The sequence below is a fragment of the Eutrema salsugineum genome, unplaced genomic scaffold (genome assembly GCF_000478725.1).
Source record: "Eutrema salsugineum unplaced genomic scaffold, Eutsalg1_0 scaffold_9, whole genome shotgun sequence".
NCBI lineage: Eukaryota > Viridiplantae > Streptophyta > Magnoliopsida > Brassicales > Brassicaceae > Eutrema > Eutrema salsugineum.
In genome coordinates, this window is record NW_006256342.1 from 10,126,260 (window position 1) to 10,153,065 (window position 26,806).

General features: G+C 35.9%; 4 protein-coding genes and 1 pseudogene across 4 annotated transcripts; 3 read left to right on the plus strand and 2 right to left on the minus strand.

Annotated features, from left to right (window-relative positions):
- Window positions 1-465: 465 nt before the first annotated feature.
- Window positions 466-1,835, minus strand: LOC18008318 (annotated as a pseudogene).
- Window positions 1,836-3,920: 2,085 nt separating this feature from the next.
- LOC18008451 (F-box protein DOR) lies at window positions 3,921-5,066 on the minus strand. The gene has a single exon (XM_006391436.1). The coding sequence runs from the start codon at window positions 5,064-5,066 to the stop codon at window positions 3,921-3,923; it is 1,146 nt and encodes a 381-aa protein (XP_006391498.1).
- A 6,746-nt stretch (window positions 5,067-11,812) lies between these two features.
- LOC18008730 (putative F-box protein At3g52320) lies at window positions 11,813-13,001 on the plus strand. Its single transcript, XM_024154709.1, has 2 exons — window positions 11,813-12,418; window positions 12,576-13,001. The coding sequence occupies exons 1-2, from the start codon at window positions 11,813-11,815 to the stop codon at window positions 12,999-13,001; spliced, it is 1,032 nt and encodes a 343-aa protein (XP_024010477.1).
- A 2,962-nt stretch (window positions 13,002-15,963) lies between these two features.
- Window positions 15,964-17,166, plus strand: LOC18008904 (putative F-box protein At3g52320). Its single transcript, XM_024154714.1, has 4 exons — window positions 15,964-16,089; window positions 16,237-16,724; window positions 16,839-16,980; window positions 17,047-17,166. Exons 1-4 carry the CDS (start codon window positions 15,964-15,966, stop codon window positions 17,164-17,166), a joined length of 876 nt encoding a protein of 291 aa, XP_024010482.1.
- A 4,308-nt stretch (window positions 17,167-21,474) lies between these two features.
- LOC18007927 (histone acetyltransferase HAC2) lies at window positions 21,475-26,447 on the plus strand. Its single transcript, XM_006391439.2, has 13 exons — window positions 21,475-21,502; window positions 22,170-23,077; window positions 23,155-23,439; window positions 23,543-23,821; window positions 23,914-24,042; window positions 24,126-24,326; window positions 24,422-24,564; window positions 24,664-24,976; window positions 25,070-25,209; window positions 25,313-25,391; window positions 25,482-25,874; window positions 25,982-26,208; window positions 26,296-26,447. The coding sequence occupies exons 2-13, from the start codon at window positions 22,229-22,231 to the stop codon at window positions 26,345-26,347; spliced, it is 3,090 nt and encodes a 1,029-aa protein (XP_006391501.2). The 5' UTR covers window positions 21,475-21,502; window positions 22,170-22,228; the 3' UTR covers window positions 26,348-26,447.
- Window positions 26,448-26,806: the final 359 nt, after the last annotated feature.

A 26,806-nucleotide genomic window follows, 5' to 3' on the forward strand; every position in this document is an offset into this window, starting at 1 on the left:
GGATGGTTACAATATCCAGGAAATATGAACTATTGAACACCATCACAAAAAAAAGTAAATAAAAAAATAATAGAAAACATAATATAGTCCATGCAATAGCTAAGGACAGTAAGAGCCCCATGATCCGTTAAAAATCTCTTGAGTAATATAGTCCTAAAAAAACTATTAGATCAAATAGTGATTGAGTATCTTGACCAATACTTAAGTCGTGAGTCGTAAGTTATATTTTCATGAAGAGAAAGACTTACTCATCATGAACAAGACTTTTAGATGGCTAAATTACTTAAGTGTAGTTGAACGGGAAAAAAAAAAAAAAACATTCCCTCTAAGTTTATGAAATCGGTATCTAGGAAAGATGAACACCATCACACAGAAAAAAAAAAAAAAAAGAACGGAAAATAGCCATCCAACAACGTAACGACAGTAAGATCCCATCATATCTTGAAAATCTCGAGTTACACAATCCTAAACATTCTGCAAAAGCTTCACGTCTTCTACATGGTCTAGAGAGATGTGAACGTTATAATACCTAAACGCATCCATTCCTTGGATTTCGACTCTTCTTATTGTATTCCTCTCGATGTTGTAGTAGAAAACATAGAAAGGGTTGGATAGATTGCGTGGAGACAACACAATTTCATTTGTACTAGTCACTCCAACGATCAATATGTTGGCCTCTGCAACTACATTCTTCCAAGAAGAGGGCAATACGTATTTATGTTTCGACCATTCATGTTTCTCAGCATCTATTAGAACCCACAAATAAAAACTAAACATGTCTTGCAAAAGAACACCTAATTTCCCCTTGTAGTTAACGAGAATTAATGAAACACTCCATTTTAACATGTTGTCATCATCGCCCCATAGTAATAGAATTTCCTCAGGTATGTTAACTCCTCTAAACTTCTCGGACCTAACATCAAAGCAGATTAACGCATACCCATTTGGAGGCCCAATGACCATAACTGGATAATATAAAACACCATTGATGCATATTCCATCATTTTCACAAGGATACTGATACGATATGCAACATTCGATCGTTCTCCATGAAAGTTTTTGGGTCCCTAATGTGAGAACTTGATGCTTCCTTATTCTATAAAGGCGTCCAAATTATGGACAATATCTTGAACTCTTTAACAATCGGATCAATCCAATAAGACTGTTCACGCCAACACTCTTTGTGATCTTCACTTTGGGTAAAGGTAAGGATTGTCCCGTGCTAGGGTTACATATCACCGTCACCGTTTCCTTTCCTTCCGTACTGAAAATTCGTAAGACACATCAAACCGTTCACAGGACCACGAATTTTAGAGGAAAAATCAATGGGAAACTTCATAAGATGATTGGCCGCTACAAGACACGAGTTCTCATCCAGATTTCCCACTTGAGGTGACGAGAAGAAGACCACCTCACGGCTTTTTCGTAAGGAGAACAAGAGCTGCGGTCGAGCACAAGACATGGTCATGAACATATCCGTGAAATAGGGACTGACAAATGTGGAAGCCCATATTAGAGTAGTTGGTTTAATGTTGGTTAGGCTGGTTTAATATATTTCGGAATTGGTTAAGTTTCCTTTCGCTTAATCAATGTTTGTATATAAAACATTACTGTACATTCTGTTTCATTAATGAGAAAGATAACTTTCCCTTAATAGCCCATAGCTTCGATACACAACGACATCTCGCTATAGGCTTGGCCGGCAATTTGGACAGTATTTTGATGATGAGATCAATTGGGATCGTCTCTAAGTTTTCCATTGAGGTTGGAGATCGTGTTTTACGTCAGGGAATGTTTAGACCATCCTCAGAGACTTGCTGTCGCCTTGTTTTCATGGCAGGATACACTGCTACAAACCCTAGATTCCGTACGGAGCTATTAGTAATTGACTGGTTTCAAAACACTTTGTTTTGTGGCCACGACTTATATAGACTTATCCGTGTTCTTAATATTCTTATTAATGTAACCGACATCTGAAAAAAGAAATAAAAAAGTGATCGGTTGATTATTTCGATAGAGGCTATCCGGATCCGACTTGGCCCATATCCGTTCTGAATTTTTTAAATGTGTTTAAGAGTCTGGTTTTCTACTAAACCATGTTAAGTGTTTAATAAGTAACAGGTACTGATTACTGAAGGTTTCTGTTCCTCAGAGGTTGTTCTGGCTCTTATTACTGAAATCAAGAACCTACAATAACATTATTTATCTCTGAGTTATGACTTGGACTTTTCAAACAATTTACTAAAATCTAAAGTTTTTATGTCATACTAGAATATGAATGCCCGAGTTTTTTCATACAAACTAACTTAGAATATACAACTAAAACTTTGATTACAATGACTTTCTATTTGTTTTTGTCAAAAAATCCATGTCTTTTATACGATGTATGATATCTTAAAGAAAACCGTTTCTCTAACTTTCACGTTTCACCAACAAAATATGAAGTTAGACATGCAAGTTGTACTCTATATATCTGCTTAAAATATGGTATAAATTTGAGGACATTTATAACCCCATCAATAAAGATATTGCGCATAACGATCAACGTCTTAACTCTAAAGTCATTTCAAGTAGTAAGTTTAGTTAATATTCAAAATTTGTATCCACATAATAGTGTCCCATTAACTTCTTTAGTTTATCTTCAAATTTTTGTTTTTGGGTCATAAAATCAGTTTATACTCAATTGTTTCTACACGAAAATATATCGTTTTGAAAACTAGAAATCCTAAAGGCTTTTGTGAAAAGGAACACAAGATTTGGTAGCGAGCTTGTGATATTTTCGTTTATTTTAGTTCTTGAACGCTCCAATTATTAGATTCTTTTCATTAGTTCTCTCGTTCTGGTTACAATAAAGTGAAACAGCACCAGAACGAGAGAACTAATGAAAAGAATCTAATAATTCACAAAGCTGAAAGTGCAACTTGAATAAGTTTATGGATCAATCAAACTCAGAGTCAAGGAGATGCACGCATCTATCTAAAACAAAAGAAGCTTCATGGGGGCGTTTGCTGCCGCCATGTTTGTCCTCAGAACATTGTTTCAAAAGAACATTGTTTACATGGTTAAAGTTGGTGGCTCTGCCCTTGGACTGACTAGGTTCTCCATTGCTTCTTTGTTTAAGCTTGTTGGAGGTTGCAGGTGTTCTAGTTTTAGATATCTGCCATGTCTTGATACCTTATGGTATTGTTGTTTTATTTTTGCTCTTGTACTTGGGTTACAGCCCTCTATGTTTCCTTGAATAGTTTAAGCGTTAAAAAAAAAAATAATAAGGCCAGTGAATTGTTTGGTGATGATAATAGGAGGAAACAAATATTCAACACATCCCAAAAAATAACAAGAAATTGGGAAATAGGAGACTAATCAATCTTTTTATTATTAAATTAAACAAAACGATAATGAATGGGTAAAAGGGAAGGCCAAGTTGACTCAGTCAAAGTAATGTGGATTTGGTCTTCTTACGTGCATTACACGGCAAACACGATCCTCTTGATCTCCATCAATATTTTCATCGCTTTAATATTGATGAAAAATCCAGAAAGCTATTCTAGAAGCCCTGTGACACACTGTGAATCACAATAATTTGACTGACCGGAGTTTTGTCGAAAGAAATAATTTGAGATATGTTTGGTCGGAAGATCATATCAAATAATGATTGAGAAAATAGATCTTGAATAAGAATTAAGTTGTGCGTTGTACGTTTATATTTTCATCAAGAGAAGAAGACTTTAAAAGTTAAAAATTATCTTAGATTTCCCTCTAAGTATATGAATTTATCAGTATCTAGGGAAGATCTAGATAAACACCATCACACAAAGAAACAAATAATAAAAATATAATCATAAAAAGCAGAAAACAGTGATCCAATAGCTTAAGTAGATGTAAGATCCCATGATCTCTTAGAAGTCTCGAGTTATACAGTCCTATAAAAGCTTCACTTCCTCTACATGGTCTAGAGAGATGTGAACTCCACAATTCTTAAATGCATCCATTCCGTGGATTTCAACTCTTCTTATAGTATTCCTCTCGTTGTTGTAGTAGAAAACATAGAAAGGGTTGGATAGATAGCGTGGAGACAACACAATTTCATTTGCACTAGTCACTCCAACGATGAATATTTTGGCCTCTGCAACTACATTCTTCCACGAAGAGGGCAATACGTATTTATGTTTCGACCATTCATGTTTCTCAGCATCTACCAGAACCCAGAACTCAAGAGATCTACTTTCTCTAGTAAGTCCTTCAAACCCACCATTCGACAAAACACCTAATTTACCCATGTAATTTACAAGAGTTGACACCATCCGTAGTATCATGTCCTCAGCTCTGTTAATAACACTAAAATTCTCAGACCTAACATCAAAGCAGACTATAGCACACACTTTTGGTGGCCCACCGAGCTGAGATACATAATACAAAACACCATTAGTGCATATCCCATCTTTTGAAGGATAATAATGATGTGATATGGAACATTCAATCATTCTCCATGACAGGTTTCCAGTTCCCACTGTCAAAACTTGATGTTTCAGATAAGAATTATCTTCTCTATAAATCACTTTGGTCGTGGACAGAACCTTGAACTGTTTATCAATAGGATCAAACCCAAGAAGACTGTTTACAGTTACCACTTTGGGTAAAAGTAAGGATTGTCCCGTGCTAGGGTTACATATCACCGTCACCCTTTCGTTCGTTAAGATATTAAGATGCGTAACACAGACCAAACCGTGGATAGGACGAGAAATATCAGAGAAATCATCAATGGGGAACTTCATATAAAGATTGGCTGTTACAAGAGACGAGTTCTCATCTTGATCTCGGATCTGAGGTGACGAGAAGAAGACCAACTCACAATGATTTCGGAAGGAGAACAAGAGTTTTGGTCGAGCACAAGACCTGGTCATGAAGAGCTCTGTGAAATATGGACTGGCAAGTGTGGAAGCCCATAGCTTCGATACACATCGACATCTCGCTATAGATTTGACCGGCAATCTCCAGAGTATTTCGATGATGAGATCAATTAAGATCGTCTCCGAGTTATCTGTTGAGATCGGAGATCGTGGTTTCATGGCTCTTAAGTCTAAACCTTTTTTGGTTCGTCCCCACGACTTAAGTCTGATTAATGTAGGAGAGCCGAAATTTGGAAAGAAAAGAAAAAAAAATGATTTGTGGTTTATTTCCTGTCCACATTGTTATTCTTTTATTCATGCCCTTAGGAAAAGATAAAAACTAAAAAGTCGATTAGAAAAGTTACAGATGTACATATAAGTATTTTCGTTGGTCAGAATCTTAACTAAAAATATTTATTATAATTTTAAAATTTCATTTTCTCATTTCCTGTCCATATTGTTATCCATTCATGCCCTCAGAAAAAAAAAAGTCGATTAGAAAAGTTACTATGTATAAAAAATTTCATGGGTCGGAATCTTAATTATAATTTTAATCTTAATAATTTCGGCTATTGGATGTTGTTCCTCTCTATATAAATATATAATCTTTTCTTTCTAGGGGTCTTTAATCTTTCAAGGTTTATTATCTTTAAAGGCTTTGTTTACTTCCATGTTTCGACCTCTGTCGGTTTTGTGCATAAATTGTTTTCTTTGATAATTTCTCTTTGATTAGTAAATTGGAGAATGAATGTTTTTTTGGGATGAATGTTAATTTTTTTCGAACCCGAAAAAAATTAACGTTTTTACATAAGAATATGCGAACTTTTAAATGTTAAAAACAGATTTTGGTTGCAGTTTTGAAACAGATTCCTCACAGGTTTAGTGCTCCTCTTAGGTCACCGGTTTAGAAGCAAATCAGATCATTTGCATTCCTTCCTCGTATGTAATATCTCCTTGTAGAGGTTTATGGCACAAATACATATGAATTTGGATTAAAAAATAAATAAAAAATGGCTCAAAAGTTAACAACCTATTGTTAGCTAACATACCCAAGTGTAGAGTTGTTAGGCGACGTGGTCACTTCTGATTGGCCAGATTTTATTTTATTTTAATTTTATTTTATTTAAATCAAAACTCTAATTTAAAAAAAAAAAACATTCTTAAAATATTCTTAACAACCCAAAATGAGGAGTTTACTGCTGGAGATGCTCTAATATCTCCTTGTAGCCGAATTGAACTGAATCGATTTTTATCCCTTTGTTTATGAACTTCACCACCATCTGCACTGTTGAGAAGCTTGAACCATGCCTACGATCATTCCTCTCCCTCCATAAGACATGAATAGTCAACTGGAAAAGATATCTAATGATGAAACTTTTTAGTCTGGTTTGTTGACATCGGGAAATCTGGTGGACCACAGCATTCCAGTCAGTGGAGTAATCCCGGAGCATGATCTCTTTTGCAACATTTCTCCACACCTGTTGCGAGAAAAGGCACAAGAAGAACAGGTGGCCATGTGTTTCTAGCTGAGCTTGGCAGAGAATATAAGTAGTTGGTTTGTTCGGACTTTGATAATGTAGAAACTATTTTTTTTTTGGGTTCGAATAAATTTAGCATTCATTCTAAAAAAAAATTGAGCAACTCTGTAAAAGCCGTAGTAAATTCTATTTTTCACTTTAATTATGTTATTTTACGGTCTGGTGTTTTCAATTTGTTTCGTAATAAAGCTTCTCTTAATTTTTTTTAAACTGAGGGGATCCTTGAGCAGAAAAAAAAAAATAAAGAGAGGTAAATAACACTCTTTTAAAAAATTAACACTCTGTTCGTATTTCTTCTCATGTTTCTTACGCATAAGTTTGAGCAAGTAATAGTATAAACTCTCTTCGTCTTTCTTTCTTAGTTCATGCATAGGTTCAGGAGGTCAATCAATTACCAAGAACAAATAAAGGGTTGATATATATATATATATATATATACTGTATGTATATCTTTTACGTCTGGTTGCTTACACTACAAAAAACACATTCAAACTCAAAGCACAAAAACTCAAACCATGCTTAAATAGAACAGAATTTCAAACACAAATCAAAAACATAAGAAATTAGCAAAACACACTCAAACGCAACCAAACTAAAACAAATAACCAAACTCCACATCCAAAACAAAAGTTTCGCTACCAAAAAAATATAAGAGCCAAAGATATAAAACTTGGTATTCATTTGCAGGGTGAGATTCTTTTTTTTTTTCGTAACTGATGTAGATTCTTTCTTTAGTACATTATATACCTTGATTTTGCAATGTGTAGATTCATTCTTTTTTGAACTGAAGTGTGTAGATTCTTTCTTAGTACATTATAAATATATACCTTGATTTTCTTGTAAGTGTTTGTATTTTAGTTTCTAGCTACAAGACTTTTGTTACGATTTTCAATTTACGACTCTCATTAGTTTAGTCCATTAACTTCACAATTAAAATTTTTTCTCATTTCTCTTCTAGTATCAAATTCTTTCTTTAGTCCCTTTTACAGCTATATATCATTTTTATTAGTCAAAGCTGATAGTATTGGAGAATATATTCATGAGACAGGGACTAAAAATGAAAAGAAAAATTAGTGGGTTGCTGTAGAATTAGAGAATATGCTTTCTTATCATTCAAGAATGTACATTACAGGATATATATATACGTTCTATGACGGTGTATGATATTAAACCTAGCCCATCACAATACAAGCCCAAGATATAGCCCAATACTCCCCCTCAAGTTGGAGCATGAAGATTGGTAATGTTCAACTTGGACACTAAGTGAGAAAACTGGTGTCGACCAAGTGCCTTTGTTAGTAAGTCTGCGAGTTGATCCTCTGTTCGAACATGAATTGTGGAGATCGTTCCATCAAGAACGGCATCGCAAACAGCATGACAATCACTCTCAATGTGTTTAGTCCGCTCGTGAAAAATTGGATTGGCAGAAAGACTAATCGCCAATTAATTGTCACAAAACAAGCGAACAGGTCCATGATGCGGGAAACCAAGGTCTGTCAAGAGCTGTCGCAGCCACAATATCTCATCAAGAGCATTACGCATGGACCAATATTCGGCTTCTGTGGAAGAACGCGAAACAATGCTCTGCTTTTTAGTTTTCCACGATATCGGAGAACCTCCAAGAAACATAATATAAGAGCTCAAAGACCTTCGTGTAGTTGGACAAGCATTCCAATCGTAGTCGCAGTAAGCGGTGAGGCTGAGATCAGAGTCAGAGCAGAACAAAATACCTTGACCAACAGAGGACTTGAGATACTGAACCACACGCAAGGCCGCTTCCCAGTGTCCCTCGCGAGGTGCTTGCATAAATTGCGAGAGAATGTGAACAGAGTACGACAGCTCTGGTCGTGTGATCAGCAGATAAATGAGGCGACCAACCAGGCGTTGATTAGGGTGAGGATCAGCGAGAAGCGGGCTAGCATACAACGCTAACTTGTGGTTCTGTTCCATCGGAAACAACGTCGGTTTGGCCCTAAGAAGTCCACATTCAGCGATAATCTCAAGCGTGTACTTGCGCTGTGATAGAAAAATCCCCTCGTCATTCCTAGCCACCTTAAGACCAAGAAAATACTTCATTTTACCCAGATCTTTCATCCTAAAACAGTTGCCCAAATGTTCTTTAGTTTCCCCAAAGCCACGGAATTATTACCACAAACAAGCAAATCATCAACATACACCAATACCCGAAGCTCGATATCATCGCGAGTATAAGTGAAAAGGGAGTAATCGGCATAGGACTGAATAAAGCCAAACTCTTTTGAAACCGTTGTAAGTTTTGCAAACCAACAACGAGGAGCCTACTTGAGGCCGTAAAGAGATTTGTGTAGACGACACACCTTGTTAGGATCAGAATGTCGAAAACCCAAAGGAAGTCGCATATAAACCTCTTCGTCAAGATCGCCATGTAAAAATGTGTTATGCACATCCATCTGGTGCACTTCCCATTTCTCAGCAGCAACGATCTTGAGTAAACCGCGTATAGTCGTCATCTTGACAACTGGTGCGAAAGTCTCGTCAAAATCCACTCCTTCGACTTGATGATTACGAAGAACAACTAGTCGCGCCTTATAACGCTCGATGGAACCGTCAGCGTTATATTTGATTTTGAAAACCCACTGATTACCAAGAGCCTCTTTCCCTTCGGGCAAGTCAACAACACTCCACGTTTTTGTTAACTCACACGCATGAACCTCTTGTTCCATAGCATCGCACCCAACTTTATCTTTCAAAGCTTCTTTGAAGTTTTCGGTTCGACACCAGCAGTGATAGCGGCGAGAAAAGCCTGATGTCCTGAAGAGAATAAATCATCAGAGATGTAATGTGTAAGAGGATATGGTGTGTTACCTGGAACCGTGAACAAAGACTCTGAGTTGGGAGCGGTGAGGACCGGAAGTGTATTATCTAAGCAACCAGCATTATAAAGCATGCAATCAGCAAGCTTCTTAGGACGTACAATCTCGCGTTTGCCACGACCCAAAGCAGGAGCTGCAGGAGAAACAATTGACCCGTCTGCAGAAGTATTCTCATCCGGTAAGACATCTGCGACTGGAGAAGAAAAAATGTCGTTCGATAGTTCTAGTGAGACTTCGACAACCTCGGTAACCGCTTCCATCGAGGAAGAAGCATCAGTGTCAGAAGCGATAACATCTGTAACTAAAGGAGAACTAGTGTCGAGCTCCCCTGGCCAACAGCCTCGAGCTCCCCCTGACCAACAGCATCACTGCTCCCCTTGTCCTCCAACAGAGGTACAAAAAACCAATCATCAGCATAGGGAATAACCGGTAAAGAGGAAAGCTCTTTGTCCGGTGTGCTCTGCTTTTCCTGTGAAGATTGGAAGGGAAAGATATCTTCTTGGAAAATAACATCGCGGGAAACAAAAATTTATTCCGTCTCAAGATCAAAGAGACGCCAGCCCTTCTTGCCAAATGGATATCCAACAAACACGCAATGCCTGCTCCTTGGACCAAACTTGTATTTATCACGTGATCAAACGTGCGCATAACGAGACGTGTTCCGATTCCAACGTGTTCTTGTGCTGCTGGAGTGAATTTTTTCAAAGAAAGGGAGGAGAAAGTGTCGCAATTTGTCATGGGGCTTGATGCCTCACGGTTTGGAAATCTCATTAACTCCATCATCGACGCTGATCCGTCTCCTGATTTGGCACAAGCATACGCTAAAGCTGTTCGTGAAGAGCAACGGTTGAACTCAGTAAAAGATCATGAACATCAACAGAAGCCGTTGGTTTTGTTGCTCATCGTGAGACTTTTGATGGAGGTGGTGGAAGTGGTGATTCCACAGCTATGGTATTGGCTAAACGTAACCTTCTGTGTTCACACTGTGTAAAGTCGGGCCACGAGAAGGCATTCTGTTGGCAATTAAATGGTCACCCCGAGTGGTGAATCGAACGTAATGCACGCGGTCGAGGTCGTGGTGGTCGTGGAGGACAAGCAGATGTTGGACGTGGTCGTGGACAAGCAACGGCGGCTCATGCAACGACTTCCAATTCTTCTGTTTTTCCGGAGCTCACGGCTGAACAGTGGAAGGCAATCAGCTTGATGGCACAAGAGAAGACACGTGGTGGTAATCAAACAAAGTTGTCTGGTAAGAAATTCGGAGATGTTATTGTTGACACGGGAGCTTCCCATCATATGACGGGAAATTTTTCGTTGCTTACCAATATTATCGATATCCCACCTTGCACGATTGGATTTGCGGATGGAAGCAAGACACTTTCGTTAAGCATGGGAGTTTTGTCACTCACCAAAGACATCTCTCTTTTTAACGTCCTTTATGTGCCGAACCTGAATTGTTCTTTGGTCTCCGTATCGCAGTTGTTGAAACAAATGAAGAATTGTTTCACAATATTCACTGATACTTTATGTGTGTTTACAGGACCGGTTTACGAGGACCCTGATTGGAGCCGGTGAGGAACGAGACGGAGTGTATTATCTAACGGATGTTGCATCAGTTCGAGTTAACAAGGCAGTTGCGGGTTGTGATCAAGCCTTGTGGCATCGGAGATTAGGGCATCCGTCTTTTTCGGTGTTTTCTTCTTTACCTTTTGTTGGTGTTTTGAATTCTGTTAAACCTAGCCCATCACAATACAAGCCCAAGATATAGCCCAATAGTTGCTTTTTGTAACAATATCTTAGACGGAGGGATAAGCTATAATCAAAATATTTGAGGGATAGAAGCTTATGTTAACCTTCGTGTGGTAGATAACAACAATATCAAGGCTAAACTCATAGAGATCTCGAGTTCGAGTACGCATGAGGACAATTGGGCAAGTTCGTATCTTGGGCGTTGGTCCGAGTTTTTTTCAACATAATAGGGGACTGTAGGCTTGCTCATTCAATTTGTGATCCGGATCACCATGTTAATCAATAAAAAAAATTTGTGTACCTTGACAAAAAAAAAGTTTATATACGTTGAGATAAAAATAAAATAGAATCGAACCAACCATATCAAGTCTATTTGTGGATTAAGCCGTATAAAGTCTATCTGTGGAGCAATAACTTGGCTACATCCTTAAATTCAAAAAACAAAAATCACTTGAATGAGAGCCCAAAATCATGATTTGATGTAAAAAAAAGTTTTACGTAATGTGATAAAAATACAGTAGAATAAATTATAATCGATGAATTAATAACATCGATAAACTAATATACTTTTAGATTTTATATTAGGTTTTTGGTCCAATTAATTTTTTTATAAATTAATAATTCTCCAAATTAATAAAATATTATAATTCCATTGTTATTAATTTATAGAGTTTTACTGTATTAGGATTTAAGTTATAAGTAAGTTAGGGAAATTACTCAGACTCGAGATCTACTATATAAAAGTAAAAACCAAACAAGCTTTGGAAACACAAATCTGTGAACAACTATGAGATCGTCTTCTTTATGTCTTGCCGTGAAACAGATGAAAAAGAAGGAGGAGGAGATGAGCCTGACTGTGGCCTTACCAGATATCCCTGAGGAATTGTTGATCGAGATTCTGACAAGATTACCGGTTAAATCTCTGATGAGATACAAGTGCGTCTCAAAACTCTGGCTTTCCCTTATCACCTCTCGATACTTCACAGACCTTTTCCTTAAATCCTCATCACATGGACGACGTTTCTTCGCGTATTTAGTGGATCAAGAAACACGAATCAAGTATGCGTTGCTCGCATCATCGTCTGATCATGATCACTCGGACACAACCGTCTCTGTAATCGACCAAGACCTAGCCATGTCAAAAATAGAAGGCCGCTTTGTGAGCGTTGCTCGTGGCTTGGCGTGTTTCACAAGTCAGAAAAGTGTGCGAATTAGCAATCTCCATACTAGGCAGGTTGTGGAGTTGCCCGAGTTGATATCTGCAACCATAGTGAATAACAACATGTCGAACTATTTTGGACATGATCCTGTTAATGATGAGTACAAAGTGCTTAGCGTAGTTTGGGATTTCAGTAATGAAGAGGGAGTATTGAGATCCGAACATCAAGTGTTGGTACTTGGAGCAGGAGCTTCATGGAGAAAGATTCAATGCCACCATTCCTCATCGTCCTGGCTCGGGAGAGATAACAATTAACGGTGTATTGTACTATATAGCTTCTCTTGATGCAGACAGATGTGTGGTTATGTGTTTTGACTTATGTTCTGAGGAGTTCAATTTGATTGAATTGCCTAATGAGATTCCCTATTGGTGGTACTATTCTTTCAAAGGTTTCATAATCTACAAAGGAAAATTAGCTTTGTTTACTCACAGTAGTAATTTGAGTTATAGTATTTCTGAAGTTTGGGTTCTTGAAGATGCTAAGAAGAGTCAATGGTTTGAAAAGAAGACTTTTGTTTTGCCTGTTTCTCTGGCGAATCAAAGGATCTGTGTCACTAGTGGTAGTAATACGGTTTGGTTCAGAAAGGTAGATGTCAAGCCGAATCAAGCCACACGTTTTTTCATTTATGATCCGGAGAGGAATGATTCAACACAAAGCATAGAGATTAGGCCTTTTCGTGGTAGCTTTAAGAAGACCAATTGGTTGTTTTCAAGTTTTTGGTATGATATTGAAAACATAATGTATTTGGAAATTTAGAATTTCGGTTTATTCCAAAATAAGTGGATATACTAAGTTTGTCCCTCGGCACATTCTAATGATATCTGAAATAATTTTGTGATAATTGTTTTTTAATAAAACAATCGAATTGTAAAAGCTAATTGTGTTATAAACTATGGTCTAGTAATAGATAAAGATGAACAAGAATTTGTGTTCTAAATAAAGAAAGAGAGTGGAGAAAGAAAAGTTTTTCTTTTTTCACTTGTATGTTCTATCTTCTATTATACTTCATTACAATCATATAATTATTTATTTATAGACGAAGACAAAGTTAACACATGTGTAATGGTGATTATGTTATTTTGCTAATAAAAAAATTAGTGTACAACTAATAAGACAAGTGTGTCCAAAGAAATCTAAAAAGATGAAAAGTAATAATGTGATAAATAATCATATTTTTTCTTAACACTCTCTCTTGAGTATCAATCACTATTGATGTGTTGCATATTACCTCGTTAAAACTTTATCATAGAAACTATTGGGACAAATACCATGACAAAAAAAAATAATACAATCATGCAACTCCCTCTAGATATTATCTTCTTTTTACAGATCTTGTAGACGATGCATTCAAATGTTATGAACATGTTTTTTGAATATTGTAGTAGGAAGCGCTTTTGTAAAGGGATCTGGTGCATTGTCAATTGAACAAATGTATTGAATGTCCACTTTTTATTCTTCTCGAGCTCTCGAGTGTAGGAAACAATCTTAGAGAAATATATTTTGTCCTATCACTTTTGATGTAGCCTTCTTTAAGTTGAGCAACACATGCATCATTATATTCAAACAATTTTGTATGCTCCTTATTCACAACTATTCTGCTTGTTTCTTGTATGTGATAAGTTATAGATCTGAGTCATACACACTCTCTACATGCCTCATGAAGTGCAATAGTTTATGTTAATTTGAGAATGTGTCAACCAATGTCTGCTTTTGAAAACGCCAAGAGATTGCAGTGCCTCCAAATATGAAAACATATTCGGTTTACGATCGAGATTTATGTGGATCTGATAAAAACATGCATCTACAAACCAACTAAATCGAGTTTGTAATTTCTAGGATAAAACAATCTCAAGTTTGTTCTTTGAAGATAACAGAAAATATGTTTTATTCCATTCTAATGTCTACCTGTAAGGGATAAACGATATCTTGCAAATAGATTTGTAACAAATGATGTCCGGTTTGGTACAATTTGCAAGATACATAAGTCCACCAATAACGCTTATATAAGGTAATTCAGAACCTAATAGTTCTTTGTTATCTTCACAAGGTCGGATCTTTATCAACATCAAGTGATCTATTAACCATTGGATACTCAAATGAGTTGTTTTATCCATCTAAAAGCGTTTAAGATCCTTTTGGTATAACTTGATTGATGTATGGATACTCCATTTTAGAAATACTCTATTTGTAATCCAAGGCAAAAACTTTGTATTTTCGTATTTTCGAGATCTTTCATATGATTTCTCCTTTCTTCAGTATCCTTTTAAGTTTCAATCATGACAAGTCATCAACATAAACGGCAATGATCACAAATCCAAACAAATTTTTTTTTAATAAAAATGTGAACAAGAGCCTTTGCACATAAGATTGATTTGATCAAAATCATCAATCATACACCAATCCCTTCGATTTCCGTTCCCTTGACCATGATTTGATTCCCTGTCCCCATTTACCTTCACTTGGCGAATAGAAAAAGGTTCAATCTGTTGCATCCACAACGTTCAGACATTCATTTCAGTGTTAGCAGGGAGAAAGGAAACATGCCTTTATTGTCACTTCCCTTGTACCGGACACAAAAATTGGCAAAAAATGGTATAAGAGCAAATTTAACCGGACAGGTCGCATAACCATTGGTTTCTTGAAACAATCTCTCGGAGACACTAAAAATGATAAAGGCAGATCACGAAAGCCTACTTCTTTCCTATGAGCAACAACTGCGTTGTGCTTCAAAGCACTGAATGCTCCTTCACATATTGAAACCACCACATTACAATACTTATCTAAAGAGACGCCTGATGATTTCACTGCTTCAGACATATACGTTTTGAGCTTGCTATCACAGTTAGTTATAACATGTTCTGCCAACTTTCGTGGTACTCGGGGGAATCTGCTGCCAAGCTGAAATTAAAGAGTTAAACAAAATAGAATTAGTTTCCGAAATTGAGATATTTCAGAATATGCACTTTCTTATCATCCTTTTTTAACGTAGTGTAGAATTGGTGAAAGAATCTCTGGAGGTTTATATCATCATCGCTTTCTTCTAAAATAAGGGTCATAATTTTTTCCATACATAAAAATACTTTCACTATACAGTATGACATGTATTAATGGATTATGTACAAATAAACATAAGCACCACTCAATAGAACAGCTGTGAAAACTATATAACAAAGCACATCATAAAATCCATGGAGAGGCAGGCATGCGAGTGGAAGAAAACAATATTAAATGATATCAATCACATTGAAAATGACTGCTTCTGACATTCATGTTCACCATGTAGTTTATAAAATGCACAACATCCGTGAATTGAGCATGGCAGAGGAAACCTGAAGGAAAAATACGATTCAGGATTGATGAGGAAGATGTAAGATCCGGAGCAGTTATTTAGGATATAAGTAAGTTAGGGAATTTACTCAGACTATACTGTATTAGAATTTAGGATATAAGTAAGTTATAGAAATTACTCAGACTATATTATATACACATATGCTGGCTAGATTTTCCTTTTTCTTTTATTCAAACTTTCTATATTTCTTATTCACTTTAAACTGATTAGGATAAGTGAAAAAAAAAAGAGGAAATAGGGCTTAAATATCATGAGAATTACATTTTTGTTTTAGCGAGTTTTACTTTTATGTCTTATAAATACATGGACCAAGTAGGTTTGTAAAAGTAAAACCAAACAAGCTTTGGAAACACAAATCTGTGAACAACTATGAGATCGTCTTCTTTATGTCTTGCCGTGAAAAAGATGAAAAAGAAGGAGAAGGAGATGATCCTGACCGTGGCCTTACCAGAGATATCTGAGGAACTGTTGATCGAGATTCTGACAAGACTGCCGGTGAAATCTCTGATGACATTCAAGTGCGTCTCAAAGCTCTGGCTTTCCCTTATTGCCTCTCGATACTTCACAGACCTTTTCCTTAAATCATCATCACGTCGAAGACGTTTCTTCGCGTATTTAGTGGATCGAGAAACACGGATCAAGTATGCGTTGCTCGCATCATCGACTGATCTTGATCACTCGGACACAACCGTCTCTGTAATCGACCAAGACCTAGCCATGTCCAAAACGGAAGGCTGCTTTGTGAGCGCTGCTCATGGCTTGGCGTGTTTCAGAATTGGGGAAAGTGTGCGAATTTGTAATCTCCACACTAGGCAGGTTTTGGAGTTGCCCGTGATGTTATTTGAAACCAAAGTGAATTACAACATGTGGAACTATTTTGGACACGATCCTGTTAATGATGAGTACAAAGTGCTTAGCGTAGTTTGGGATCTCACTAAGGAAAAGAGAGTAGTGAGATCAGAACATCAAGTGTTGGTACTTGGAGCTGGAGCTTCATGGAGAAAGATTCAATGCCACATTCCTCACTGTCCTGGCTCGGGAGGAATAACAATTAACGGTGTATTGTATTATGGAGCTACTCTTGATGCAGACAGATGCGTGGTTATGAGTTTTGACTTGAGTTCTGAGGAGTTCAATTTGATTGAAATGCCTAATGAGGTTCGCTTCTGTTGGGGCTGGTGTTGGAACAGTTTCATAAACTACAAAGGAAAATTAGCTTTGTTAAACTATTGTTATTCTTGTAGTTCGAATATAGGTTTTTTTGAAATTTGGGTTCTTGAAGATGCTAAGAAGAGTCGATGGTTAGACAAAGAGACTTTTGTTTTCCCTGTTGCTGAGAATTTCATCATTACAAATCAACAAAGGATGGGTGGCACTAGTGGTACGGTTTGGCTCGCAAAGAGAAATGTCAATCCTGGTCAAGCCACACGTTTCTTCATTTGTGATCTGGAGAGGAATGATTCAACACAAAGCATTAAGATCAGACCATTACGTGGTAGCTTTATGAGAACCAGTCAGTTGGAGTCAACTTTTTGGGATGATATTGAAAACATCATGTATCTGGAAATCTAAATAACAGCAAGTTGTCTTTTCTATACTTATAAAATACATGGATACTATCATACTAGGTTTGTCCCTTACGCACACACGTGATAATCTTTTTTTTAAAACATTTTTTGTGATATTTGATTTTAATAAGACAATCGATTATAAAAGTTATTTGATGTTAATCTATGGTGTATATTTGTGGAAAAATGCATATTTTATTTAATATCATAGGAAACGATCATATCGTTAGTTCTATTATCGAATATACGATTATTTTTCTTGAAAAAATGCAACTACACATAGGAATTAATCTGCACATAGTGCGGTGTAATATTTTTTAAATTATTTTTAAATTTAATTTAATTTTTATTGGTTAAATTAAAATTAATAGCAAAATTTTTTTAACAAAAATACAAATAAATAAATTTGATGGTAATAGATAATAATACATATATAAATACACACAGCCAATATTTACTTATATATATATATATATATATCATCAAATAGGACTTTGAGTTAGTTTTGTTACATAGTTTAATTATTAGTAATTTTTATATAAAAATAATATGATATTAATATATATATAAATATTAACATCAATTAGAATCTAAATATATATATATCAATAAAATAAAATTTTAACTATGAATATTTTGTTAGAGATCAAACTATCATTTTTTAGTTAATGAATTCTATAATATGAATTAATAATAATTCATATGGAATTTTTAAAGTAGACAAACTCATCTACTTAATCTAGTTTGTCTACTTAATCTATTTTGTAATTTTCTAAAATACTTTTTGGCTAATCCGTAAAAAAATACAATTTCAATTTTAAAAATATATTTCATTTTTTTATAAAAATAATTGAATTGATTTTCGAAAATGATACTAATTAATTATAAAAATATAAATAAAACATATTGTAAAAGTTGAAATAGATTTTTTCATGAAATAATTATTATAAAAATTATAAAATATATTTTAATATTTTAATAAGTAAAGAAACTAAATAAACTTTTAATTTATATACATATATATTCAAAACAAATCTGTGAGCTGTATATTTAACTATCTCTTACAGAATAATATTTAATTGAACTTTTTATATTTGTAAAGTTTATTTATATGATATCTTATAAGTAAAGGTTCATTAATGTAATATTTTATATATATATATATATATTTATTTATGTAAAATATTCTGTAATATCTTACAAATAAAGATTCATTTATTTAAATGTCTACTCAAATAATAATATAGAGATATATGAATGTTAAAATAGTTAATTCCTCTCAAATCAAGTTGGATGCTCGTTTAAAACAAACCGCAAAAACATCAAATACTAACCCATTTGTAGAACTAATAGCTGCGTTTACAGATGAATCATGAGGAAGTGAACTTAATGAATGCCTCAGGCTCAATCTCTCTCTTAGGTACACAAGTTTACTCACAAGTAGAAACTTATGCTGCCTTTTGTTTACTATACATTCCTACACTTATCTAGAGATGAGATGCCTGAAGATTTCACTGCTTCAGACATATACGTTTTGACTTGCTAGCACAGTTGATTAGAACATGTTTTGCCAACTTTCGTGTTACTCGGAGAATCTGTTGTTGGAACAATTTTATAAAGCTTGTGGGTTTTATACAAATGTGTCTGTGAATTGAAATGAAGCCTTTGAGATAGATAAAAAGCCTTATGAATTAGCTAACTTAAATGAGAAAACATGTCATTTGTTCCACATTGGTTGTGTGGAAAATTTTAGAGTGGTATAAATAAGGACTATGTTATATCTTTAGTTAAAGTGTGATGGAGAAGAGAAAAGAGCACACGCGCGCTGTCGCCGCCTGGCCTGGTTGTGGCTCGTTGCTTTTTATTGGCTCTTAGGTTCTTATAGGTAGCTGGTCGTTGGGCTGTCGAGCAATTATTTTTGGACTGATTTTAGATCGCCGCCCTTCTAGAATATTCTGCGTATATTCTGCAATATTCTTGTGTGTATTGTTTAAGTCGGCGAAACTTGATCAACAAGGCCGAACCCTAGTTCTCTGTTCTACTATATATAGATTCGCCTCTCTTGAGAGAAAGGCATCTGCTTACACACAAAAACACACCCGAAAATTTTAAAGCAAAGTTATTTCAATTCCCTATTGCTAAGAGTAAGTCTTCGAGAGTATCGTAGTTTTTAGTACGTCAAATTTATTATCAAATGTCGTGATAACAGATTCAATGGTTGTATCATGCAGCTCTAAAATCGATCTTCCCGTCGCACTACAGGCGATTGGTTGAGTTACGGAAAGAGAGTTATCTCGTCTCTATTATTTTGTTTATGTAATCGCTTTTCTATATCGGTTTTGAACTTCTCTTTATTGTAACATTTATTTTATAAATCGCCATTTTATTTTTGTGCGAATTTTTGGTTTTACATCTGCTTCCAAGTTAAAAGAGTTAACAAAAGAACATTGGTTTCTGAAACTGAGATATTCAGAATATACACCTTCTTGTCATCGTTTTTAACGTAGTGTAGAATTGGTGAAATAATCTCTGGAGGTTTATATCATCATCGCTCTCTTCTAAAATAAGGGTCATAATTGTTTCCATACATAAAAATACTTTCACTATACAGTATTATGTACAAAGAAACATAAGAAACACTCAATAGAACAGCTGTGAAAACTATATTTCAACACACATATAAAGTTAAGGAACACATCATAAAGTCCATGGAGAGGAAGACATGCGAGTAGGGGAAACGATATCAAATGATATCAATCACATTGGAAATGAGTGCTTCTGACATTCATGGTCACCATGTCGTTTATAAAATGCGCAACATCCGTGAATTGAGCATGGCAGAGGTAACCTGAAGGAAAAAACGATTCAGGATTGATGAGGAAGATGTAAGATCTGGAGCAGCTATATTCTTGTATTCACATCAACATCCGAATGTCTCAAAGAGTTTTGGAGCGACCAATGCTTCTATCAATGGATTTAGTGCACTCATCATTGATCAGTGAGGAGGTGACTGTTCGACATTTGAGATGCTGTCTACAACTTTCTGAAGGAGAAGACAACTAAATGATCATTAAACTATAAATGATTATTGAGTGGAGTTCATGTGTTCATCGGAGCTTGATTCCTTAAATTGGAGTATAAATCTTCATATGTACTCCCTTTATGGCATTTAACACGATTCTTTACTTTATTGGAGAGGCTAAGATGTTAGTCCAAGTAGATTTAAATAAAGATTTCCCTCATAGGATTGCAAATAGGAATATGGAAGGTATTGTCTATTTGGTGGATGTAGAATATACTTAGATTCCATCTAAATATGATAGTTGTTAGTAGCTAGACCATAGTTGTTATCAAACAAAAATCGTTACTAAGTCATGATACCAATAATGCTATGTGTTATTTTACGGTTGTAACAAGCTCTGAAATAGTTGTCGCTAACATTGTTGTGACCACAGATTCACAATTACCATTCTTGTGAATAGAAAAGCATCCATAACCGCATAACCTTAATTATACCTCTTTTGACTCGATGAGGAAGACAAAATTAACCCACACAAGATTTCCAAAAAAGTGCAATGAACCATAGTGGATAGGCAAAATAACAATGGAAGAGGTGTCCCTGAACTATACCTGTTTCTATATTCTAATAAGAACGCTAGAGAGTTTATCTTCCATTAACTATACAGTTTCTATATTCTATCTACTTCTTTAGATTCAAATATCTTACTTGATCTAAACAGTCATATTTTATAATTTTTAATGCAATTCAACAAAAAAATCTACCGAAATTCTAAAAATATTTTTATGTTTCCTGCCGAAAAAGATTAAAAGAAAAAAGAAAATGGGATAATTATTAATAGATATGAAAATAAATAGATTGAATAGGAGGATATATATTACCAAAACTGATTAGGAAAAATAAGCAGTGGTAGAAAATATCCGAAACTAAAAGAATTAAAAAAAAAAGGAATAATTCTTAATAAATAAAAATATGAAAATAAATAGATTAAATAGAAGAATATCACCATTAGAAAAAATAAGCAGCTGTAGAAAATACTCAAAATTAAAAGAATTAAAAAATAAACTCGTATAAAATAAGCAGCTGTAGAAAATACTCAAAATTAAAAGAATTAAAAAATAAACTCGTATATATTACAGAGAAAGTTGCAATTTTTTTTTTTTGGGATTAACATTAATTTACATTAAGAAATTGCCGAAACCCTAAAGGTAAGAACAGAGATCAACAAAGTCAGAGCGACTTTCTCTTTCAACATCTTTTCTTTGTCTTCGAGTTGCGCGCGAACCAACCAGAGAAAACTACAGTTCGAAAACTGATAAAGGTTCTTACCTTCTTTCTTTCTTTCTCTCTGTTTATTTAATTTTCACGCCTTAGGATTTTGTCGGGATTCTTCTTCGAGCAATTCGTGAATTGTCTTTAGAAATTTTAGGGGTTTTGTCGGAGAATTGATCGTAGCTGACTAAGCTCTGGTTAGGGTTTACCGATGCGTGAATAGTTATTCATCTGATTGTAGGATCAAATATTAGGGTTTCGAGCTTTAGGAATTGAGGTTTTAGTGGGGAGAATTGTTCAATTGATTTGGGGATTTCGTACAATTATCAAACTTTAAGCAGCTTTTGAGTTAATTGTTTTGTTTTAAACATGCGCATCGTTATATAAGTTTTTAGCTATGAAATCGAGTGTGAATTTGATTGATTCGTTTCAGGTGGATTATGTATCCCTGCTGATTGTTATATGTTGAGTCTTGATCCAACACTTGGTATAACTTGTGAAACAAGCAAATACAAATCTAAGATTGTGTAGAATTGTTTGATTATGTTACTTCATTGCAAGTTGTTCATGTTCTCTGTCTCCGTAACATTTACTCTTCCTTCTAATTTCAGTCTCTTTGTCCGTGATCTTTATGTGTTTGATGATTTTCTTCCGTAACATATCTTTGTCTTTTTTATTGTTTCTGGTGCTTAATCCTGACATGTCGATGTTTGCAGGGTATGTTCAGAGTCTGGTGATTATCCGTCTTCTCTATAGTTCCAGTCCTCATAACCTGATGTCACCACCTATGTATTTGGGCATGATGCCTACGTATCTAAAGCCCAAGCCTAACCAACAAGAAACTGATATGTTCAATCAGCAGTTGAACATGCTACCGGATTGGATTGGATCCAGAAAAGCTACTAGTCATCATATGGGAATACCAAGACAGTTAAATGTTCGGTCTGATGAGAAGGAGGAGTTACTTGGAGAAACATTTCAGTCTGAAACTGGTTATTATCCGTCAAAACGTCAGAGAACCGAAACACCAACAAAGTCGAATCTTCCTTCTTGGAGCAATACATTCAGACTCCCTCCTCTTAAGCTACGTCAGGACCCGACTCTCCACAATGCTGGTTTCACTGCAGAGCAGAAAGTCTCTACTCCGCCGAAAAGTTTTGAGGAGGTTTCTTCATACGCTAGAGGATATTTCCCTACATCAACAGTGCCGGTATGTAGCAATTTTGTTGTTGATAAAGTCTCTGAGACGGCCAGCGGATGTTCAGATATAACGAAGCTAGATCTGGTGGAAACTTCTCCTTTGGATAATAAGCATGTTCAGGGTCTTGGTACTAGCAAAAACACAAAACCAGCAAGAGGAGCAATCAGGGTTTATTCTTTAGACGATCTGTTTTCCAGCGATAGAGCAACTCAAGCCGAGGAAAGGCCTCTGAAGCATGAGAAAATGGGATCTGGAGTGGACGTTGTTGAGCCTATGAAATGTGATGAACTGATCAAGTGCGAGTTTAATACTCACACAATGTCTCTGCAGAACCGTAACAAGAGAGACGTCTCACTTGTCGAACGTTTCACAGAAGAAGAAATAAGGTTGCATATAAAGAGTCTCAAGGAAGCAAGTATTCAGGTAACAAAACTTGGGCCTTCTCATTGCTGTTTTGCTTGTATTTTGATTTGTTTGGTTATTAATACTTTTTGCCACAGGGATGCATCAGAGAAACGTGTGATCTCAAGGAGGAAGGATGTCAATTGTGTGGCGAGGGACCACTCTTGTTCCCAGCACAACCAATATACTGCTCGCTTTGCCCTCGCCGAATCAAAGAAAAATCTACCTATTACATCCCCGAGGAAAAGATAGGTGATGCGCAACATCAAATCTGTAACCCTTGTTACAGTCGCTGTCGAAGCAAGTTCATTTTATCTGGATTCAGTCTCTCAAAAGCCAACTTGCTGAAAAAGAATAACGCTGACAATCAACACGCAGAGGAGGTAAACTTCATCTCTCTCTCTCTCTTACTATATATCTCTTTCTCAGTACATCAACTCTTACAAATGACATAAGCTCTATATTTTATTTAATTTTTTGGAGCAGTGGGTTTGTTGTGGATCTTGCGGGAAATGGCAACATCAAATATGTGGTCTCTACAACATACATAAAGACATTGACAAAACCGCAGACTACATTTGTCCCTTCTGTTTGTTAGAGGAGCGTACAAGTATCAACAATACGGGACTCCTTGACAATACGGATTTGGGGGCGAAAGATTTGCCTGAAACCATCCTCAGTCACTTTATAGAGCGAAGGCTATTCAGGCGCCTCAAAGAAGAAAGATACCAAACCGCAAAGGCTACTGGGAAGAGCATCAATGATGTAAGAATGATGTGGTTTCCGTCAATTTGCGATATGGTCTGAAACTCGGTTTTCGTTTCTTTATACTGAATTTGTTACTTTCTCTTTTCCAGGTACTAGAACCAGATGATCTTACTCTCAGGGTGGTGTTTTCAGCTGACAAAACCTCATTCGTCAACAAAACTTTTGCCGATTTGCTTCACAAAGAACATTATCCTAGTGAATTCCCTTACAGATCAAAGGTGGGAATCCATATCACAAGAGAATATGTTTTATTCTGTATGTCAAAACTGTACTTAATTGTAACGAATTTTCGATGTTTCAGGTTATTCTTCTGTTCCAGAAAGTTGAAGGAGTTGATATATGCATCTTTGCCTTGTTTGTCCAAGAGTTTGGATCAGAATGTAGCCTACCAAACCAACGCAGCATATACATCATATATCTCGATTCCGTCAAGTACTTTAGACCCGAGAGAGTGACATTCTCAGGAGAAGCTCTTCGAACATTCGTTTATCATGAAATATTGGTATACTATTCACTTTTTTCCGTACTCATGCTATCCCTACCTATTAAAACCTAATTGTTATTGACATTGACTTGTTTCATTTTTTTTGTGGCCAGATTGCATATCTTGAGTACTGTAAGATTCGGGGTTTCACTACGGGTTATATATGGGCCTGTCCACCTCCAAAAGGAGAAGACTACATTATGTACTCTCATCCTAAGACTCAGCAAACCCCCAACACTAAGAAACTTCGCCAATGGTCAGTCTTTTCTTCCTTTTTCTCCTCTCGATCCCGGCTTTATGTTTGGTCATTGTTCTTGTGAGGAAATTTTATTTAACATTAGCAACATTATTGCAGGTATGTGTCAATGCTGGATAAAGCAGCCGAGCAGAGGGTGGTGACGAATGTTACAAACTTGTATGATCGGTTCTTTGTTTCGAGAGAGGATTCTACCTGCAACATTACAGCTGCGCGGTTGCCTTACTTTGAAGGATCTTTCTGGTCCTATAATGCGGAGCTTCTGGTTCAGGAAATCGAGAGAGGAGGCAGTAATGAGTTGCAGAAGAAGGTTAAATCGATTTCTAGAAGAGCACTTAAAGGTGTTATGAGCAACAAGAGTAAGGACGGTGTTGATGTTGATGATGCTAAAAACTTTCTCCTGATGCAAAAGGTTATTATTTACGTTTTGAATGAAATATGGATACATATTTTATATATAAAAAAAATCAGGGTGTTTAATCTTTGACTATTCTGTTTTTTGCAGCTCGAAAAAATGATATCTCAAAACAAGGAGGATTTCATGGTGGTGGATTTGAATTATTCGTGTACACGCTGTTCGGAGGCCATATTATCGGGATTGAGATGGTTCTGCGAGAAGTGCAAAAATCTTCAACTTTGTGAAAGGTAAATATCTCTCTCTCTTTCTCTCCCTCTTGAGTAATTCAGAGGTTATTAGTGTTCCTCGGTTTTTCGTATAGTAACAAAAATATTTCTCTATTGCAAACAGATGTCATAATGCAGAACAAGAGCTTCCTGGGGAACACACACATAATATGAATGGCAAAGAGAAGCATTCGCTCTCAAAGGTTATTAGCGTTCTTGATCATATTTGATTTTCTTGTAAACTTGAAACATATGCGTGTGTCGCTAAACTGGTTTCTGTTTTATTTCCTCAGGCTCAGGTGAACGGCATACAGTCGACAACAGAGGATAATGATGTCATCCTACGAAATAGTGTGTTGGAAAGCAGACAAGAGTTCTTAGGTTTTTCTCAGAAGCATAATTACGGCTTTGACACGCTTCGACGAGCCAAGCATTCTTCGATGATGATACTTCACCATCTTCACACATCAAACAAGCATCATCGCTCTGAAAACTCTAGTAGTCTCCTTCAAGTGACTTGCACGGCCTGCAAAAAAGATGTTTCAACAACGATTTACTACACTTGTTTGATTTGTTCGGGTTACCGAGCTTGCACTAGATGCTTTACCGAAAGCACAATCCTTCGCCAGCTACATCTCTTCCCCATAGTCCCTTCAACTCACGGAACGCCGCCTAGAACTGTTGGGGTGAGTATGTTCATTCTTGAAAACAAGCAGAGCTTTTAACTCTGTTTCTTTCTCCTCTTTGGTTTAATTTTTGTCCCATTTTCTGACTTCAGCAAACTTACTTGTAGGCTCTTGGGATGCTGGATGCTTTGTTGCATGCACATGCGTGCCGATCCACGGCCACTGATTCGTGCTCATACCCGAAATGCAATGATGTTAAAACTTTATTCAGTCACAGAGAGGTGTGCGATGTCAAAGAGCGAGGAGCTTGTAAGATTTGCATGAATTTTTGGAAGATGATTAGGATTCACGCATACCATTGCCAAGATCCCGGTTGCCCTTTACCACGCTGCAGGTAATTTTTATTGTTTTTTTTCTTATGGTTTTTTTAATCTTCTATGCAAATTCAGATGCTAACTTGATGCAACTCTTGTGTTCTCAGAGATATGAAGCAGTACTTCATTAGGAATGGTGTGAATGGTGTGAGGCTCTAAAAAAGAGTCGAAAGACGACTTTGTACATTGCCTTTGATTATATAATGATTATAGAAGAAAATGTACAGCTCAAAAAACCTTTTTCTTACATGATAACTATTCGCTGTTCATATATGTCTCAAGTGCTCTTGGTGTTGTTCTCCTCTTCATCTTTTTTGGTTGTTGTAAGGATCCTGTTAGTGTTCAATAGAAAGAAAACCAGGTTTTCCAAGAATTTAGCTTGTTGGTTTGTTTTTCCTAGTTGAGTATCATATATTAATCCTTTTGTTGTTTTTATTATTTTATATAATTAGTACTGTGCATTGTATACGAGAGCTTAATTGGAAAGATGGGATAATGATATTTCTTTTTGGTACTTTTGTTTTTTTTTTGTCGTCTTGGGTACTTTTGTTTTACACAAATTGTATCTAACTTCATTTATGAATTATTATGATTGCTATTCAGGATGAATTTTTGGTT

Coding starts and splice junctions, on each gene's coding strand:
- LOC18008451 (XM_006391436.1), bottom strand. CDS start 5,066: ATGAAACCACGATCTCCGATCTCAACAGATAACTCGGAGACGATCTTA.
- LOC18008730 (XM_024154709.1), top strand. CDS start 11,813: ATGAGATCGTCTTCTTTATGTCTTGCCGTGAAACAGATGAAAAAGAAG. Junction 12,419..12,575: donor GATCCGAACATCAAGTGTTG/GTACTTGGAGCA, acceptor TGTTCTGAGGAG/TTCAATTTGATTGAATTGCC.
- LOC18007927 (XM_006391439.2), top strand. CDS start 22,229: ATGTCACCACCTATGTATTTGGGCATGATGCCTACGTATCTAAAGCCC. Junction 23,822..23,913: donor CTGGGAAGAGCATCAATGAT/GTAAGAATGATG, acceptor TCTCTTTTCCAG/GTACTAGAACCAGATGATCT. Junction 24,327..24,421: donor TCGTTTATCATGAAATATTG/GTATACTATTCA, acceptor TTTTGTGGCCAG/ATTGCATATCTTGAGTACTG.
- LOC18008904 (XM_024154714.1), top strand. CDS start 15,964: ATGAGATCGTCTTCTTTATGTCTTGCCGTGAAAAAGATGAAAAAGAAG. Junction 16,090..16,236: donor AGATTCTGACAAGACTGCCG/GTGAAATCTCTG, acceptor ACACGGATCAAG/TATGCGTTGCTCGCATCATC. Junction 16,981..17,046: donor TGGGTGGCACTAGTGGTACG/GTTTGGCTCGCA, acceptor TGTGATCTGGAG/AGGAATGATTCAACACAAAG.